General features: G+C 44.7%; 1 protein-coding gene and 1 long non-coding RNA gene across 4 annotated transcripts in view; one reads left to right on the forward strand and one right to left on the reverse strand.

Annotated features, from left to right (window-relative positions):
* Positions 1 to 6,179: 6,179 nt before the first annotated feature.
* On the forward strand, positions 6,180 to 8,737 carry LOC137759549 (uncharacterized). The gene is made up of 3 exons (XR_011073109.1): positions 6,180 to 6,244; positions 6,656 to 6,883; positions 8,659 to 8,737. It is a non-coding gene; the product is annotated as an uncharacterized lncRNA (long non-coding RNA).
* Positions 8,738 to 10,292: 1,555 nt separating this feature from the next.
* Positions 10,293 to 17,449, reverse strand: part of SAR1B (secretion associated Ras related GTPase 1B) — a 32,009-nt gene continuing 24,852 nt past the window's right edge. For all 3 annotated transcript variants that reach the window (XM_068535912.1, XM_068535911.1, XM_068535913.1), the window contains 2 exons: positions 16,510 to 16,641; positions 10,293 to 15,238 (listed from right to left, as the gene is read on the reverse strand). In XM_068535912.1, coding sequence (XP_068392013.1) covers positions 15,122 to 15,238; positions 16,510 to 16,641 — 249 coding nt within the window. In that variant the 3' untranslated portion in view covers positions 10,293 to 15,121. The remainder of the gene's footprint in view (positions 15,239 to 16,509; positions 16,642 to 17,449) is intronic.

Consider the following 17,449-nt stretch of genomic DNA (forward strand, 5'->3'; position numbering starts at 1 on the left):
TGAACTCTGAGACTCACTGTGGGAGGAGACTGATGGCGAAACCAGCGTGGCAAAAGTGTTACCATGGGGTTGCCCCCACGTGACACACAAAGCGCAAATCAGCGGGATGGGGAAGCAGCTCGAGCACCCATCCCCGACTCCAAATTTTCAAGGTACGACAGTGGCATGATCATCGACACTCAGTTTCATGTGAATTTTATCAAAACAGGAAACAAAGACAACGACTAAGTTTAAAGGGTCGGACAGATTTGTCCAGTCGGAGCAGACTCGGAGTGGGCTTCGAGGACTCTGGGCGTTGGGATGGCATGAGCTACCATGTAGAGTTTAGTCTGCCTGCCCGCCCACCTTGGTAGTAGTGGCCAGTGCAGTGTCAGCATCAGCGTCCCAACCCCATTCTCTGTTTACTGCCTTTGAATAGACCTTCCTTCCCCGTGCTTCGGGTCACCTCGGGCCACAACCTTGTCTGTGCTGGATTGCTCGGTCTGACCTCACAGGAAGCAAAGGGACGAGCTTTAAAGAACAACCAAACTCTGCCGGGGGATGGGGGTGCCAGGAATGGCTCGGGTCCGGTAGACCCAGTACTTGCCTGTTTACCCTTCATCCATCCTGAGGCAGAGTCTGGGCTCCCTGGGGGTGAGGGTAGGGAGAGAACCAGGGTGGGAAGGTAGTGGGTCTGGCCAGGGTCTGGACTGGGTGGGCCAGGCCAGGCAGCCAGCACTCTTCAGAGGGGCTCTACTCAAGTCGGCCTCTGGATTCCGACCCTCTTCCCGATTGGCTCTTGCTTTGGATTGAACTATCCCCGGGGCCCACATCCTGCACGGAGTCCAAGTGTCTGTAAGGCTGGCTGGCCGGGGTCTCCCAGGCCACGCCCTAGAGCTGTCCTTGCCTGGCAGCTGTCCATCCCTAGGATGTCCACCGGGCTGCAAGAGGACAAGGATACCGGTTCCCACTGCTGGCCTTTCTGCTATTAGCCACAGCCCCTTCGCTCTTTTTCCAGCCTGCCGACGGCTTTGCCGCCTCAGAGGTTAAGATGGGAAGCTGGGAAGAAGGCAGGAGGCCTTTTCCAGACCAGAGGCTGAGGCAGATCTTTTGCTTGACCGTGTCTGCCCACACTCACTGGCCCTCCTCAGGGAGGGAGAAGCTGCTCTGGAACTCATCCGGGCTGTCACCACCCTCCCAGTCCCCACTGCCCACCTCCTTCCCCCTCATCACAGTGAGAGAGGATAATGTGCGAGGAAAGTATTTTTATGGATCATAAATGTATTTTAGAACAAATAAGGAGAAGAAAGGTAGAAGGGTTTATTTTACTAAATGAGCTCTGACTCAGTGACAGTGTGTGAGCATAATTGCAGTGTAAAGGTCTCAGGTTCCTTGGAGAAGCCACCCAGGTTTCCAAACATGGGTGTTGGACTGTGGATGTGTGAGCCTGTTCCAGAGCACACCTTGTGTGTGTCCGAGTGCATGCGTATCTGTGTGTGTCGTGTATGGGCACACGATGGGACTTGGGGGACAATTTCTAGAGAATCACCTGCTCGATTCTAACAGACATTGGCAGCAGCTGGATTTGGCATTTCCTTGCTTACTGCCAGATGCGGCCAACCTCTGCCCATACCCGAAGCTCTGTAGAATGGCCTGGGTGCCTGTAGCAAGGCCCTTGGGGAGGCCACTTCCCATGCCCCTGGCCCAGCTGGCCACATTGGCCAAAGAGTCAGGCTGGAGTCTGGGACCTTTGGTTGTTCTTTAAGGCACTTCCTGCTACTTTGTCCCTCAGATGCACAACACTCTGTGCTCCACATCGGCTCGGGGTGGGGGGATGATATGAATGTCACAGGAGGAGACACCTTCTGTCTTTGTTTCAATGAAAGTGATGTGCCATTTGTTAATATACAAGAGAAATATTGAAAATATATTGAAAAGAGCAATTTTAAATTATTTTTGGCTTATGTTGCAATATTTATTTTCTTGTATTAGAAAAGATTCCTTTGTAGAGAAAAAATGTATTTTTCATTAACGCAAACACCTATTTCTCCTTTTTGTACATTGTCCATGTTCGCTACCCTTCACGAGCAATAGAATGTATGGCCGCCTGGGGGTGGCCGGTGCCCGCGTGCCCTGCATGATTCTGTGTTGCCGCTGCCGCGTAGCTCCCAGTCCCATCCTGTCCTGCTCACTCATGGGGGTCTTCCAGAGCCCAGCCCCCACTATGGCCCGTGTCTTCAGGACCCCTCTGCACTCCTCGTGTGTTGGCAAACGCAGTTAATAAAGCGATGTTTTCTGTGCTGGCTGGTGTGAGGCTCTGTTGCACCAGGGGCGGGGGGTAGGGGTTCAGTGAAACGGCGAGCGTTCCCTGGGTGTCCCAAGGGACGTAGCGAATGCGCAGTACGCACCGGGGCTGGCGTACTTCATTTTCTCCGCACTGCTGTCGTCCCCTGGAGTTCCGAGTGGGTGATGGAGCTTCCCAAAGCCACACCCCTGGTAAGAGGTGAAGTTCAGCGTTAAAGTCGGGACCCCTTGAGCCACCTACCTGGGGCAGTGGGAAGGTTTGGGAGGAAACTCGGGCCTCTGTCCCTAGATCAGGAAAGGCTTTTGCCCAGGCTTGTTTTTCACTCATTATTTCCTGAGTACTTACTCCGGACCAGGCTCTGTAAAGTGTGGGGAATGTAGCCACCATCTCTGCCCTGGGGGAGCTCACAGTCCAGCAGGGACACAATGAGGGAACTGGGAGGTACCATGGAGGCCTGGGCTGATTGGGCAGGGGTGCATTCAGGTTACTCTGAGGAAGCAACACCATTCGTTCATGCATGCATTCAATCATTCATTCATTCACTTGACAATTAGTCTACTGAGCATACATCTCGTTCTGCCAGCGTGCTGGGTCGTACACTGTGGATGGCACCAGGACCCTGCCCTCCCGGAGCTTCCAGGCTTCCAGGCGATGTAGACTTGAAGAATAACTAGTTGCTCGCCCAAGGGGAGCTGGCTGGGAGGAAGGGACAACAAGCGCTCTGGGTAGAGGGCTCGGCAAGCGCAAAGATGGATTAAGCTACGTGCAGAGGGGTTTTGAACCTCCTCTGAGAGCCCAAGGGGAGGCTGTGTGCAAAGGGGCTTGAATTGAGACTCAAGGAATCTAGCTTCTGGGGCCGCTGACTTAGTTGTTAACCACAGAGAACTGCCCCATTTCCTCACTGATGCAATAGAAGGTAAGTCCCCGAGGGCACCTCCAGATCCAAAGTTCTGTGATTCCCCCCGATGCAGAAAAGTGATGGAAAGAAACCTGGGGCGAGTGTATGTGCTTTGAACGCCTATGGAGGGAGGTGTCCCTCACTGAGGGGCCACATCCCTGCTGCTGGGACCTGGGAACCCTGTCTGACAGAGCTGTGTGAGTTCTTTCAGGGCATCCAGCTGAGAGTGAGAAGGGCTCACTCAGCATCCTCAACCGCAGTCAGCATGAGGTGCTGGTGGATCAGCCCCAGGGTTGAGGGGGCTCCTGCTCGGCCAGCCCCCCTAGCTGTGGTTTGGGGCTGTCAGCTCTCTGGGCCAGCTGCCCTGGGCTCGGCACCCCAGCCTCTCCCTCCTCCCAAATCCAGGCCCACTTGGCCACAGTGCTCCAGAAGAGTGATGCAGGGGCTCCGTGGCCAGGCCTGCAGCTGCAAAGCTGTGGGGCAGGAGAGGTCAAGGTACGTGTGGGTCCAAAGCAGCAATGTGCAGTAGAAATAAAGTGTGAGCCACATATGTAATTCTAGTAGCCACATTTTTAACAAGTAAAAAGAAACAGGTAAAATGAATTTTCATAACATATTTAATGCATTATATCCAAAATATGATCACTTGAACCTGTAATCAATATAAAATAATTACTAATGAGCCAGTGGCACAGGAATCCGAGGGGAGGCCAGGTGTCCACTCCCCTCGCTTCGTTCATGCACACATTGATTCAGCGCTCACGGGGGCATCAGCTGCTAGGCCCTGAGGACTCTGGGATGACCACATGCCCCTGTGCAGAGACCAGGCCAGTGTGGGAGACAAACTTTAATCTGATAGTCCCAAAGCCATGTGCAATGACACACAGACTGCGTGGCAGTGGGGAGGGACTCTCGTGCCCACCCTGAACGTGCCTTGTTCTTGTGAAACTCCTGCAGGGTAGGATCTGGGACGCCATCTGCTGCCCAGCCCTGATGCCGGATGATATGTGGTTTTTTTGCCACAATTTTTTTTAAAAAAAGAATACTATATAGGAAAAAAAAAGTAACCCTGCTACATTTAATAATGTATGACTGCTTTGCTGCAACAACAAACACAATGTTAAGGAAAAAGAAGCCATTCTAAAACATTAAAAAGAAAAAAGAGGGGATTCCCTGGCGGTCCAGTGGTTAGGTCTTTGTGTTCTCCCTGCCAGGGGCCCGGCTACAATCCCAGGTTGGGGAACTATGATCTTGCAAGCTGCGCAGTGCGGCCAAAAAAATTTTGTTAATTAAGAAATAAAAAAGAGTTCACATTGGGCCTCTCTGCCTTTCCTAGAGCACCCATGACTCCCCTGGGCCCCCCAACTCAAACTCAAGTCTTCTTTTTATTTTAACCCAACCCTCACAGTTTTTTGCACAGCGCTGTAAGAAAATATGTCTGACCCAGGCTGAGGAAACCAGGGTTCTAGTCTTCTCTCTGCCGTTGACTTGATGTACCTCAGTTTTCCCATCTGTAAAATGGGAGAACAGGTTGGGGATACTGCTTTCTCTAGGTCCTGGGGGGGTGGGTCCATGGTCAGAGGATGTGGTCAGTGAGGATCAAGTGAGAGCCTGCCGGGGCCCTTCATTTTACCTTAAGGCCAGCTGGGTGAGGTGGGGCTGGCTGGCAGAGGGGGCTACGTGAGCCTCCAGACTGAACTTGGACACAGCAAGAGCAGGAAGACGCTCTAGCCTTTCACACAATCAGAATGACATCATGGCCGCTGATTCATCTGTCACCAGGTGAGGGGTCAGTAGGAGCATAGCATTAGCCATGGGTGTGATCATGAGGTGAGACACAAGGTCCGGTTGGGACGGTGACAGGGTTAAGCACTGAGCAGGGCCTGCAGGCACTGGAAGGAAGGTGAGGTGTCCATCCTCCAGGCTTGGGAATGGGACCGAGGCCTCCCTGGCAGGGCTGGGGGGGGGGGCTCTGTGATTTGGGTGACAGCAATTGTAGGGTGGGCTTGCCCAGGTCTAGGGGTTTGTGTTCAGTGGGCAATTCCCCCTTATTGTCCCTCCATCCTCAGTTAACATTAGCTAACTGTGGCCGTTCAGGTCCAGGGAATTCATCCATGAACACACCATAGAGGAGAAAGTGACTAGAAATGGATTCTTGTGGGCCTTGTGGTAATGGAGAATTAGGGACTGTGTTTTGGCCCTTTCTGGGCCTCAGTTTCCTCATCTGTCAAATGAGGATGAGAGTTCCTGCTGGGCCCACCATGCAGGGTGGCTGAGAGTCACAAAGTGGGCAAGGATGTGAAGGGAGCAGAATGAGGAACCACTGACTGGGTGAGGGGAGGGGGAACAGCGGTTTAGGCAGAGGGCGCTCTGACGCTGGCAGACTGACCAGAGGCCAGGAGACCAGAGGGATTTGTTTACTGACTCCCGGAATCCTAGAGGTGAAGCGGCGCTGTTTACAAGTTCTCACGGGCCTTCCTACGCCCAACCAGGACACCTGTGGTCTGGGGGCAGGGCAGGGACTGGCCACGTGCGGCCCGGGAGGGGCCGGCTAAGGGCGGGTTGTAAGCACCTGGTGTTCATCAGGGAAGCCACTCACGTGATGCCTGTGCCGGTCAGCTGCCTATGCCTGAGAAACACCCACCTTCCCAGCATTCCCGGTTCCTCGGTGGTCACGCTGAAACCTTGTATGTAACCCAGGAGGCCCGAGGTAGCCGAATTCCTCCTGTCCCGCACCCTCACCCCCTTCTGCAAAGAAGGAACGTTCCATTGCTAGGGACTGAACGTTGGGAGCAACACGAAACTCAGAAGAGCCCCAGGGTTTGCAGGAGAAGCCAAGTAAGAAAAGTGACTCAGCAAAATAAACCATCACCTGTGGATATTCTGAACTGCTTTCTTGGGACTCCGGGTGATTGCCCGGTTCTGGCGACAGGTGCTTGGTATACAAAACTTTGTTTCCCACATGCCAGCTGTAATATTCATGCTCATCAGCTTACAGAAGGAAGCCTAGCAGGCTTGGGAAGGAGCTGCCATGGACGGGCCTGATAGCTGCCTCGTCCAACGTAAGACTCCTAAATGGGTTCACGGCAAAGGGAGCAGTGTGTCCTGTAGGGACGTCAGGAACCAGAGGGGATGCTTAAATCTTAGGGACCCCTCTGCCCTCCAGGAGCACATCCTTCTGGTCAAGGAGGTGTATGGGACCAGTACCAACCTGCACCATCAGTCCTGGGTCCTACTCGGCCCTCATCTGAGGAGCTGCATCGGAGTGATAGGACCTCAGTGTTTAGGGGGGGTGGGGGGCGTGAAAGCACATCTTGTCCACCACCTTCTCTAGGACAGCCTCTGAACTCTAGTGACAGAGAGCCTGTCACTTTATAAGCAACCCACTGCTAAGCCATCTGTATTAAATTAAAAAATGTCTTCCTTAAATTCAACTGTAATTGTCACTCTGAAACGATGTTTCTATTCACAAGCGGTTCTGAGCCCGGGAGCCACAGAAGTCAAGTCCAGTCCAGTGTTCGCTGGGCAGCCCTTGGGCTGTGTGATGAGTTAGGATATGCTGCCCACCTGACTTTTCAAGTTCAGGACTTTCCTAGGGGATGAGAAGGCAGGGTACTCCCCTCATCTACTCTATTACGCTTCTCCTGCTCGATGGATGGAACCACCAGATCCCCACACTGTGCAGGCAAAGCCAGTCCCAGGTAAGAGGTGCATGGAGAGGGGGGTCAGAGAGGGACAGATGTGGTCTCAGCTCCCCACTCCCAGCAGTACCCTCAGGGAGCCCCACTCCCTCAGCCCGATGTCTTGTAGGTTGTGTAGCTGTGTCAACAGCTCCAGCTTGTGTTTTATTTTGACCTCAAACATGCGTCTTCCCCGTTGTCAGTGCCACACATTCTGGTGCACATGCTCAGTGTGGCATTTTGGGGATACAAGTCTGTCCAGATGTTCTCAGCTTCAAATAGTGTATCCTGATCTGATGGCCCCATGAGCAGGCTCTCCTGGTGGATCCCCGGCTCCTGCCTTGGGTTGGAAAACATGGTCATACATCATAAAATGCTGGTTTGGGAATCAGTGTTAGAAGTAGCCTACTTATCATGACAGGTGAGAAGCAGGTTGAAAGATGGGAAAGATCAGCCCCGCTCTTCTGCCTCCTTCTCAGTTCAGGCCTCATGTTCTCGTCTTTCCCTCCACTGACATTTCCGTCTAAGATGCTCTCCACACAGCACCTCTTCAGGCTCTGGGCTCCACCGGCCCCAAATCACAGCGTGCCCTTTTCTGCTGTGCCTCTGTCATTGCTGTTCTGTCTGCTCGCACTATCCTCTCTCACCCATTCTCCACTAACCAGTTTATACACCTTCAAGATTCAGCTCTGGTGCCCCTTTTCTAGAAACCTCGATGGTGTTTGGGGGCCTTTCCCTTTTGCCTTCCATGGTGCCTTGGGCAGATCTCTGCCCGTTTTTCATCATTCCATGCCAGTCCCCAGCAGGCAGGTGTTGAGGAAATTCCTGCTGACTGACTGGTGGAAGGGCAGACAGAAAGGAAGGCCAAATGTCCCAACCTGAATCCAATACCAGCACAATACTTGCAAAGTCCCTGGTGATAACGGTTTTCCACACGTAACGTTTTGTATATGAGAGAGAGAAAAAAAGAGAGAACCTGGTGAGTAGGGACCCTGCCTCCTATTTTGCCCAGCCCAGCCCTGCGCGTGGAGTGGTGGGCAAAGGCTGCTGCCCACATACCAGGTAATCAGAGGGTCAGGCACTGCTTCTCCAAAGATGGAAGGCAGATTGAGGCCCCAGAGAATCCAAGAGGGGTCCTCCTGCCACCCGACTGCCAGAGGCCTGTGGATTCTGAACCTGGCCCCACATAGAAGCTGAGGTGGAGAAAGACTCAGACTGTTCTCTGAATATCTTTGTGCCGCTGCCATCTGCTGCAGTCGGGAAAGAAAGCAGCGTTGAGTGGTTTCCTTCAGGAGCCGTCAGAGCTGTGTCCCCATGCAATAGAGGCCCTAGTTGTAAATAAGCTCTGGGGCCCAGAACAGGGCTGGAGCTCTCCTGTTCTGCACCTTACCCAAAGAGGGGCTCTTGGCCATTCAGATCTCGAAAGTGAAGTCCCTAGAATGGAGGAAAGTCAACGTGCTTTTCTCCAGACTGCAATCAATCTGGCGTGGCTTCCCAAACAAGAGGTGGATCTAGAGAGCTCAATCCAAACCCAAGGGCTAGGAGAAAACCCTAAAAATGGTGCTGTAACTTGGTAATGTTTATAATCTCTAGTTTCTGAGATTTTGCTAATCCCGGATGAAATGAGACTACAATTCCACTGATGAGGTTCACATTCAGTTCCTTTTAGCTCAAGAAAGTAGTAAACAAAAATCTCCATTTTTTTTTTTTTAAATCTCCATTTTTGACCCCCAAGTGTTTCTCTGTCCACCTGTACCTCACCTCCAATTATTTCTTCCCTTTGTTTATTTTACCAGCCATGAAACATGACACCTGTGAAGATTTTTGACTGGAGGACTGTTACCCATTAACCCAGGCCCTTTCAATACAGTCAGGTAAGAAAGCTCTTCAGTTTCTTTTTGCAACATTACCAGCTTGTTTGTAGTGGCATAGTGCCATCACTGAAGTCACAGTGACTTTAATAAACATGTTAAATGGTTCACCGTAATGCCCCCAATCAAAATCCACATTCCAAAGCAAGGCTTCCTTTGTTTACTAAATAATAGCCAGAAAATTATTGTCTTGGTGTCTGATTTTAAATAAATTGAGTTAAGAGCCTTTGTAAACACAGGCTCTGACCTTTGTCAATTAACTGAATCCCCAGGTGAACCCTTTATAAGGGATGCAGCAGAAACAGGGCCTGTTTTAGGACCTTTGTTAATCATCAGGTTTCTAAGCTGTTGTTCTCACCTTTCAATTAGGAGGATGGTGGCCACCACCCAAAGGGCTTCTTTTACAGTTTCCTAGTTCCTCTATGCCCAAAAAGGTGCTTTTCACACTCTTTTAGGGGCTATGACATTGCATTACTTGTAGCTTTAGTACAAATATCAGATAGTCTAGTGGGATATTATATAGCTAAATTCAAGAAAATGAGCTAAATAAACGGGACTTTATTTTCTTAGCATTTATCCCTTCAGTGCATTCACTACCTACCTATTAGTTTCAGTTCAGCAAATAACTTGAGTCCATACTAAATCTCTATTTGATGGACCCAACTGTAATAGAATCATGATTGTTTATGTTAAGAGTTAGCACAAAGCTTGATGTCCTGCACACTGTTAGTGGGAAGGTTAAAGGGATGGCTGTAGAAAGGTTTTATATTTGGATTTAAGTCTCAAAAGTAGCTTGATAATCCTTAACAAAATGATAAAATTTTTCATTCGAATCACCTGAGGAGTTGAAAAAAGTCTGCTTCCTGAGGGCAGCCTGGGATTTGGGTAATTCTGAATTGCAGCCAAGGTTGAGAACCACCGACTACAGGTTACATCGACATAGGATTTACTAATAAATGAATTCTCAGGGGAAAAAAAGAAAAGATAAATCTTTTTCTCCACTGATTGGCCAATGACCATTTAGTGTTACTAGTATTTAGTGTTATATTACTGTTTTTCCTAAATGAAAATCCACACACTTTGGCACCAGAAAAACCTGAGAACCTTGTTGAAGATTCGGATTACTGCCCTCCACCCCACCCCGGATTTACTGAATCACAATTTTTGGTGGGATTTTTTTTCTTGTGTGTGTGTGTGTGTTTTAAAGCCAGCTCCCCCCGGCCACACACACACACACACAGAGGAGATTCCGATGCATACTAAAGCTAGAGAACCTTGATGTAGATAAAACCAACCAGCTGCCTTATTTTTCACATTTCAACTGAATTGGCATTGTGTAAGTCCTACTACAATGCGCCCATGAGTTGTTTTCAGTCTTACAAGGCAAATTAGGCCTCGGTACTTAATTTAAGCAAAGGTTCCTTGGAATCCTTGCACAAAGGGTACGTTCTATAATCTTAATAATTTCAAAGTCCAAGAAATTTCTAATAAGCACAATGAAAATTACAATTGGATGGTAAAAATGGGACTTGACACCAGAGTGTTTCAAAGACCAGGTAATCATTTTATTTTTCTATTACTGACACTCAAATTCATAGGGGGGTGAAAAGACAATAGAACATAATCAAAATAACACACAAACACAATTCAAGGACATTTAACCAACTATGACAGCTGTTCTTTGTAAAATATATAAAGGTAAACAAACATCTTTATATAAATTAATGCTTAACAATCTGTATACACTGTAAAACAATTGTTAAAATTCACACTAAGATGCTAGTGCAAGCAGTGGTGTACAAAAGTGCAAACAAGGTTAGTGATGAAAAACTTATCACTGACTTACCACTTCAACATACTCTGCATTCAGTCAAATACTGAAGGCCTCACCACGGAAAACACTTTGATCACTTTTAAAGTTATGTGACTACATTCACCCTGAGCGCTCTTGCCTCAGTATGGCAACTGATTACGAGTTCAGGTTAGGAGCAGCACCAGGGAATCCAGAAACCCATGTGAAGTTGGCCATTCTGATGTGAATCTTCATACTTGATAATGAAAACAATTTCAAGGACAACTTGTATGTCAGAAACTGTAGAACTGTCACCTCCCTTTACCCTGAAATATTTAAAACTAAAATTAAATCTAATTCCCCCGCTTCATTTAAAATACATGCTGAAGAAGAATTCATCCACTCCAGTGTGGCTTTTCCAGAGAAAATAATTCTGCATGAAATCACTCAAAAGCCTTTCCCATTTCTGTCCTAAGATCTATTTGGGGTGGGGGCACTCCTGAAACAAAGTTTACTTTGGATAAATTTGCTTACTTTACTGTGATTACTTTGGATTCTGTTTAAAAGTGTGGTCAAAGCCCAGAAAAATCAATCAGAGGTATTAAATATATTAGCTACTTAATGTTCTAAATTATGAGGACAAAAATTAGTTAGTTCAAAATTGCATCTTCAACAGACTCTGTAGATTCCCTTTATACTCAGGGATCTTTTTATCCAGGTGTGAGCTGGGGTATGTGAGGGGTAATGGTTCCAGGGTTCAAGAGTAGAAACATGGTTTTAACAAAATTCCAATCACTTTACGCAGAGGCACAGTCCTATATTTTTAAGAGCTTGTTCTCTTTCTTTTCCTTTTCATCTTTTTTTCTGGTTAAAAAGCACTAATTTGCATTTCAAAAGGACAATGATGGAAATGACCAGAAATATAAATATGGAGCTTTGAAAATTTAGTCCTTAATTGAAGATATACTGTTTTCTGAACTCTTCACTATTTATTACAAAAAAAAAATTTTAATGTTTATAGAAAACCTTTAATTCCCTATTAATTTTGCATCCAGAAGTTTATATTTGCTAATCTCTATTTTTTTCATGCTCTCTTGGAGATTTGTTGAAGCTTCACCAACTTTTACATACGTTTAAAATGATCCAAACAGGGACTTCCCTGGCAGTCTCCACGATTCCAATGCAGGGGACACGGCGATCCCTGGTCGGGGAACTAAGATCCCGCGTGCTGCATGGCACGGCCAGAAAAAAAAAAAAATCCAAACCATATACTCTAAATAAAATCAACACAAGATTTTTTGAGAGACTTCCTTTTATATTAGCTATTTTCAAGGTACTCTGGTCAAAATTTATTTGGCAATAGAAGTCTTGCAAACTTCAGTCCTGTGAGTGACTAAGACTGAAATGCTACGTTGAGTCACATACCAAGTACAGTTTCAGAAAATGTAAACCTGTCTCCTGAAACTCTCAAATCATGTCAACTAGAGGTATTCTGTTTTTAATGATGGAACCTGTGAAAATGCTGGGTTAATTAAATCATTTTGCAGAAGGCAAGAAACACTATTATCAAATATTACTCTATTTTAATGATTTACAAGTAGCTTATGTGCTGGAAAGTGCTACACAGAAGTGTGAGCCAGTTGAAAACTAAAGAAAAGAAATGTTCTGTGTATACATTGTAAACCACAGTAAATTTGTATAAGTACACAGGCACACAAAACTAAAATTTAGACCTATGCAGGCAGTATCTGAATTCATAATTCTTTGGCTCTCAAAGATATTGGGTCAACTAAGCCAATGGTGAAGAATATTTTTTCATATGCTTTAGGAAATATCTGTGCCCCAATTTTTAAAAATGCTATAATCTTCAATCTAAAAATTCACCAAGATAAACTGGAATCCATCAATTTAAACAGTTACACAAAAGTATAATTAACAGCAGTCATTGAAACAGGTGTGAGGTTAAGAAGCTCTTCTTTAAAAATATAAAAGCCAGCTGAGACCCTCTATTTTTCGTTTTGGACTTAAGATTTTAAAACATCTTTTGAACACTTCCTGATTTGTATGGAATCCAATCTTAACTTGTATACAATAGTGTTAATTACATTTTCACACTTTACAGTGGGAGGAACAAAATTAACCTATGTCCCCAATACTACCATTTACCCAAAAACTACTCCGCAAATGTACACACTTGCACAGGCACATACAGAGTATATGTTTTCCCCATGTGCTTTTACTGCTTCTTGGCATTCTCTTAACTTGCTTCTCCTGAAGGAAGCAGTGACTCAGTGTATATGCTCTGAGGAGCTCTCAGAGCTAGATGGTAAGCCCAATGGCTGGGGAACTCCGAGGCCCATCTCCCTGGAGCTGGCAGGAAAGTGCAGCTTCATTTCCAGAGGTTCAGGCCATAAGACTCTTATATCATTGGGAAAATATCCACAGTTTAGCAGTGGTCCACAAAGTGACTTTGTTCCTTTGATCCCAGTGACAGACCTAGAATGAGAGTTCTGGAACAAGATATTTTGTACCAGAAAGCAAATCCCCTCTAGAGAAACCGGTAAGCTTTTTCCTTTATACCAATTTATAACACAAATAATTAACTTCTCAATTATCACAATAGATACTAGGAAATACTTGAAGAAAGGCATGTCCCTGTAAATATTGAAAAGGTACCATCAACAAGAGGCAATTACTTTTAATAAGGCTTAATTCTGTCTAGTCAAGATGTTAAAAATGAGTACTTTAAATATATCTGGCAGAATAAACCAAGAGGCTGAAATGTCATTTGCTACTTTTCCCATGGTGCTACTGACGTTTCTAGGCAGGGAGAAAGCTATTTATTTTTGTTTAGAAGGAAGCTGAAAGTGAAATAGAATAGGTGAATTCCTAAAACCAAATGTCATGGTGAAATGACCTTGTTGGTTTAGCTAACTGGTAATTCCTTCCAGGCATATCCTTCAATCCTTATTTGCTTCATATATTACATTATTGATGACAGAAAGGACTACAGTAACTCTGATTTGGACAATAGCTAGATAAAACACTAATTCTGATATTAAAATTACTCTTGATGGAATTGGAGCAATCTATTCTCAATGGAATTGGTTAAATATACTACAAAACCTTGGTTTATGACCAAGAGAGGAAACCTTAAGTTTGACAGTCTTTAAAAATAAATATTTGGCACTTGTCTTTCAGCTAATTATGGGAATCTCCGACATATGGAAAAAAAGAACTCAATTTCTCAGGAAATTAAAATGCTTTAAAAAGCTAACTAAAATCTTATCAGAAAGCCTATCAATGAGGCTTGCAGACACTATCACATGGCAAGAATTGTATCTAAAAACAAAAGCCTTTTGTGCTATAAAGTGAGCTAGCTGAGAATAACTAAAAAAAAAGAGAATTAAATACATGGATTCATTTTCTTTCCACCAAGAAATAAAATATGCCCAAAATGCAAAAGAGCTGTAGGACAGGAGCAAAATCCCCAAACATCTCAGTGACAAATGAAGGAGAATAGGCTCTTTTTCCTCAGATGCACGCCTCCACGATGAAACTGCGCACAAGACCCTACTTGTCGTTTGCCCTGGAGAGTACCATTAAGTATAAAGAGACTGGGGAGTACCTCTAAATGTGGGGAGACTGGTGCCTGTCACTACTTTTGGTGAAGAGGCACAGAATACCAAACCAGTAAGATGGAGCACTTCAGAATCAGACAACTGGAATGGGCCTATCAAACCAAAAATTAACCTTGGGTTGTACCAGAAGATGTGCTTTTTGGCAGAAGGCCGATCCCACAGGGACTAGGACATGGACCCCATCAGCACTGGTAATGGCAGTGTTACAGATAAAAATACACATGATTCAGAGATAAATGTGGTATAAGGTACAACCAAACACAACTTGTCTCCTGGAAAATGCAAACGCCTCTAGGAACTTAAGCATTATTCTAAATATTCTGAAGCAGTCTCCTTTCCCAGTAACCCCCTCATATAGATAATAGTAAACATACAAAATTTCAGAGCATACTAGCCAGATAAGACACATTAAAATGAAACATTTGCCCAATAAGGATGCCAAACATTAGGGTTTGCTTTATTGCATGACGTTTGCATAAGAAAAAATAATGAAAACTGTAAGGCATCATGCAATCATCAATAAGCTAATTATTAACTGTTCACTTAAGATAGGTGGACACATAATCTAAAATTTAAAAACTAGTTCCAAAAAAGTACATAAAAAGTTTAACATGATGAACTTTTAAATATGGTTTACATTTGTAGTTTCATATTGTTAAAAAGTGCTTCAAAGGTAGTCTGGAAAGTTGCTCTTTAAAAATGGTGCTGGGGGTAATGTTAGATTATAAACTGTAAAATCTAATTATTTTTATGGAATTAGAAAGCTACATTGTGATATTCAGCTTACTTGAATCAGTCTTCAATTCTCACTCAAATTAGGTTGATAAAATATTAATAATCTAAAAAACATCTGTTTTCTAACCAACAAGTCTATTGAATTCAAGTTATGCATGTTGAGTGATCAAATCTCTGAGTAGGCCTGAATGGTGAGACCTTGAGCTGATGCAGGCTGGTGTTAATCAATGTACTGAGCCATCCAGCGGAAGCCTTCTCCATAGCCTTGTCTTTTGAGCACACTACACATAAAAACTTCTAAGGGCCGGGCATTCAGTTCTTTCAGAGATACACTGCCCTAGAAGAGAAGATAGACATTATGTTGAATGACCCCTTAATGAAATAAAAGCTCCACTCCCCAGGAGAACTGCAGCTCGTACATCTTAGAACAAAGGGTGACTGTGATAAAGCCACGGCTGTTTGGCATCCGAGTACCCTCCCCTAAACACACAGGACGTCTCCTCTCACTCTACTGGAGGACAGGATGTCTGCTCAGTGGGACAGAGGTGAGCTTGTGAGGCACACAAGAATGAAAATAATCTGTGACTTAGAAAAAATTCAAGTTACCTGGGACAACTGGCTTCACTTATATTAAAAACAAACATTCTCTGAGTAGGTTTATGACTAAACAAGGCATTTCTTAAAATTAATGTGGAGCAGTGACTTCCCTGGCGGTCCAGTGGGTAAGACTCTGAGCTCCCAATGTGGGGGGCGCCAGTTCGACCCCTGGTTGGGGAACTAGGATCCCACATGCAATGCAGCATGGCAAAAAAAAAAAAAAAATTAATGTGGAATTGAGTTATTAAAAAGAAGAAACAGAAAATAGACCAAAGTCTACCACATCTAACATAAGAGTCTCCTTCCATAGGCTGCAATATTTCTCTACTCTGGGATTTTTCAATACTAAGGTCCTTCCCCAAAACAAATACCAGTAAAAATGAATGCAAAAATAATGTGTCTTAAAGCTTATTATAAAGTATATGTTCAGAAAACCCCAACACTGCTATGGCCAAGTTTACATTTTATTTTTATCTCTGTTGAACTCAGGGCTTAAACACTGAACTGAGGGCCTAAATACACTACTGGTATGCTTAAACATTCAAGTATATTATTTAGTGGCTAATTCTGAAAAATTATGACAAATAAAACTTTGAAAGCTTTCATTTAGTTTCTCATAAGCATAGGCTTTGACATTTTTGATATCACCAAGAAAAGGTTTCATTTCATTCAGTGGTAGAAAGAAAATAAATGAGAACATTAAAAAAAGACCCAAATGTATAAATGACAGTTTTTAAGAAAAAAAATGAAAATGGGCTTATGAGGTAGGACAATAGTAATTTAAAGACATCTGGTTATACACCTGAAACTAGTATAATGTTGTATGTCAACTATACCCCAATTAAAAAAAAAAAAAAAGCCAGACTGTACCAATTAAACCGATAAGCATGATTACTGTTAGGGGTAGTGTGGGAACAAACTATTTCAGAAGATTAAAAATAAATAAAAAGATATTTATACTACTGAATGAAATATTCACACTTGTCAAAAATTTTCCTTTTTTTTTTTTACCTTTCCTGTTGTCTGACCATATAAACCAAACATCTCTCGCAACCTCTCTTCACTGATGGCTTCAGGTCTGTCAATCTTATTTCCAAGAATCAGTATAGGCACATTAGCAACAGTTTCATCTGTCATTAGTGACTGAAAAAACAAAACAAAACAAAATGAACGACAAGATGTTGATATGAAACCATCTAAAGGGTTCATTGTGACAAGCTACCAAATGGGTATCAAGGACTGATTCTCTATCATACCCGTCAGTTTGGCTAACTTTCTTTGGCAAACTCTCCCTACATTTTAAAGTGAGCTCAACAAACCCAAAGCTCAATTCTTCTGCCTCCCTAAGTCTCCTTCTGTAAATGCTCACTCTGTGAATAGACCCAACACTTAAAGCATGCAGACCTGGTTTCATTTCTAGTTCTGCTGCTTTTGAGTTGTGAGATCTTACACAAATAAGGCTCATTGAAGTTCAAAGAGAATTTGCAATAGTACCACCTACCTTATGGAGTTAATTTGAGAATTAAATGAGGTAATATGCACAGTGTCGGGCACAAAGTAGGAACTCAGGAATTCCCTGACCCTGTTCCATGACCAGAGAACCTATCTGGACTTTTCCACATGAATAAGTACTTGTTTGCTTGCTCTAGGCAGAGGCATGGTCAGGTCAACCTTCCATCAAATCATGGACCTGCTTTCTCTGTGGACCCAGATCTAGCACTGACCTTGCCTACTGCTTCTGAGCCCCTTTACGAAGTATGTGACCTGGGAGACGGGAGAGGAGGTGGCTACACATGGCCCTGATCACTCCTGGGAGCGGTGACAAAGATAGCATGTTATGCCATTTCCAGGTTCTGGCTAACTCCTAAAGAAACCAGCATCCTAGGAGGACCAGGGGCTTAAGACAAAGCCACTACAGGAATGTAGCAGACATGAAATATACTACAAGGGC

Source organism: Eschrichtius robustus, chromosome 2 (assembly GCF_028021215.1).
Source record: "Eschrichtius robustus isolate mEscRob2 chromosome 2, mEscRob2.pri, whole genome shotgun sequence".
In the NCBI taxonomy this organism is placed as follows: domain Eukaryota; kingdom Metazoa; phylum Chordata; class Mammalia; order Artiodactyla; family Eschrichtiidae; genus Eschrichtius; species Eschrichtius robustus.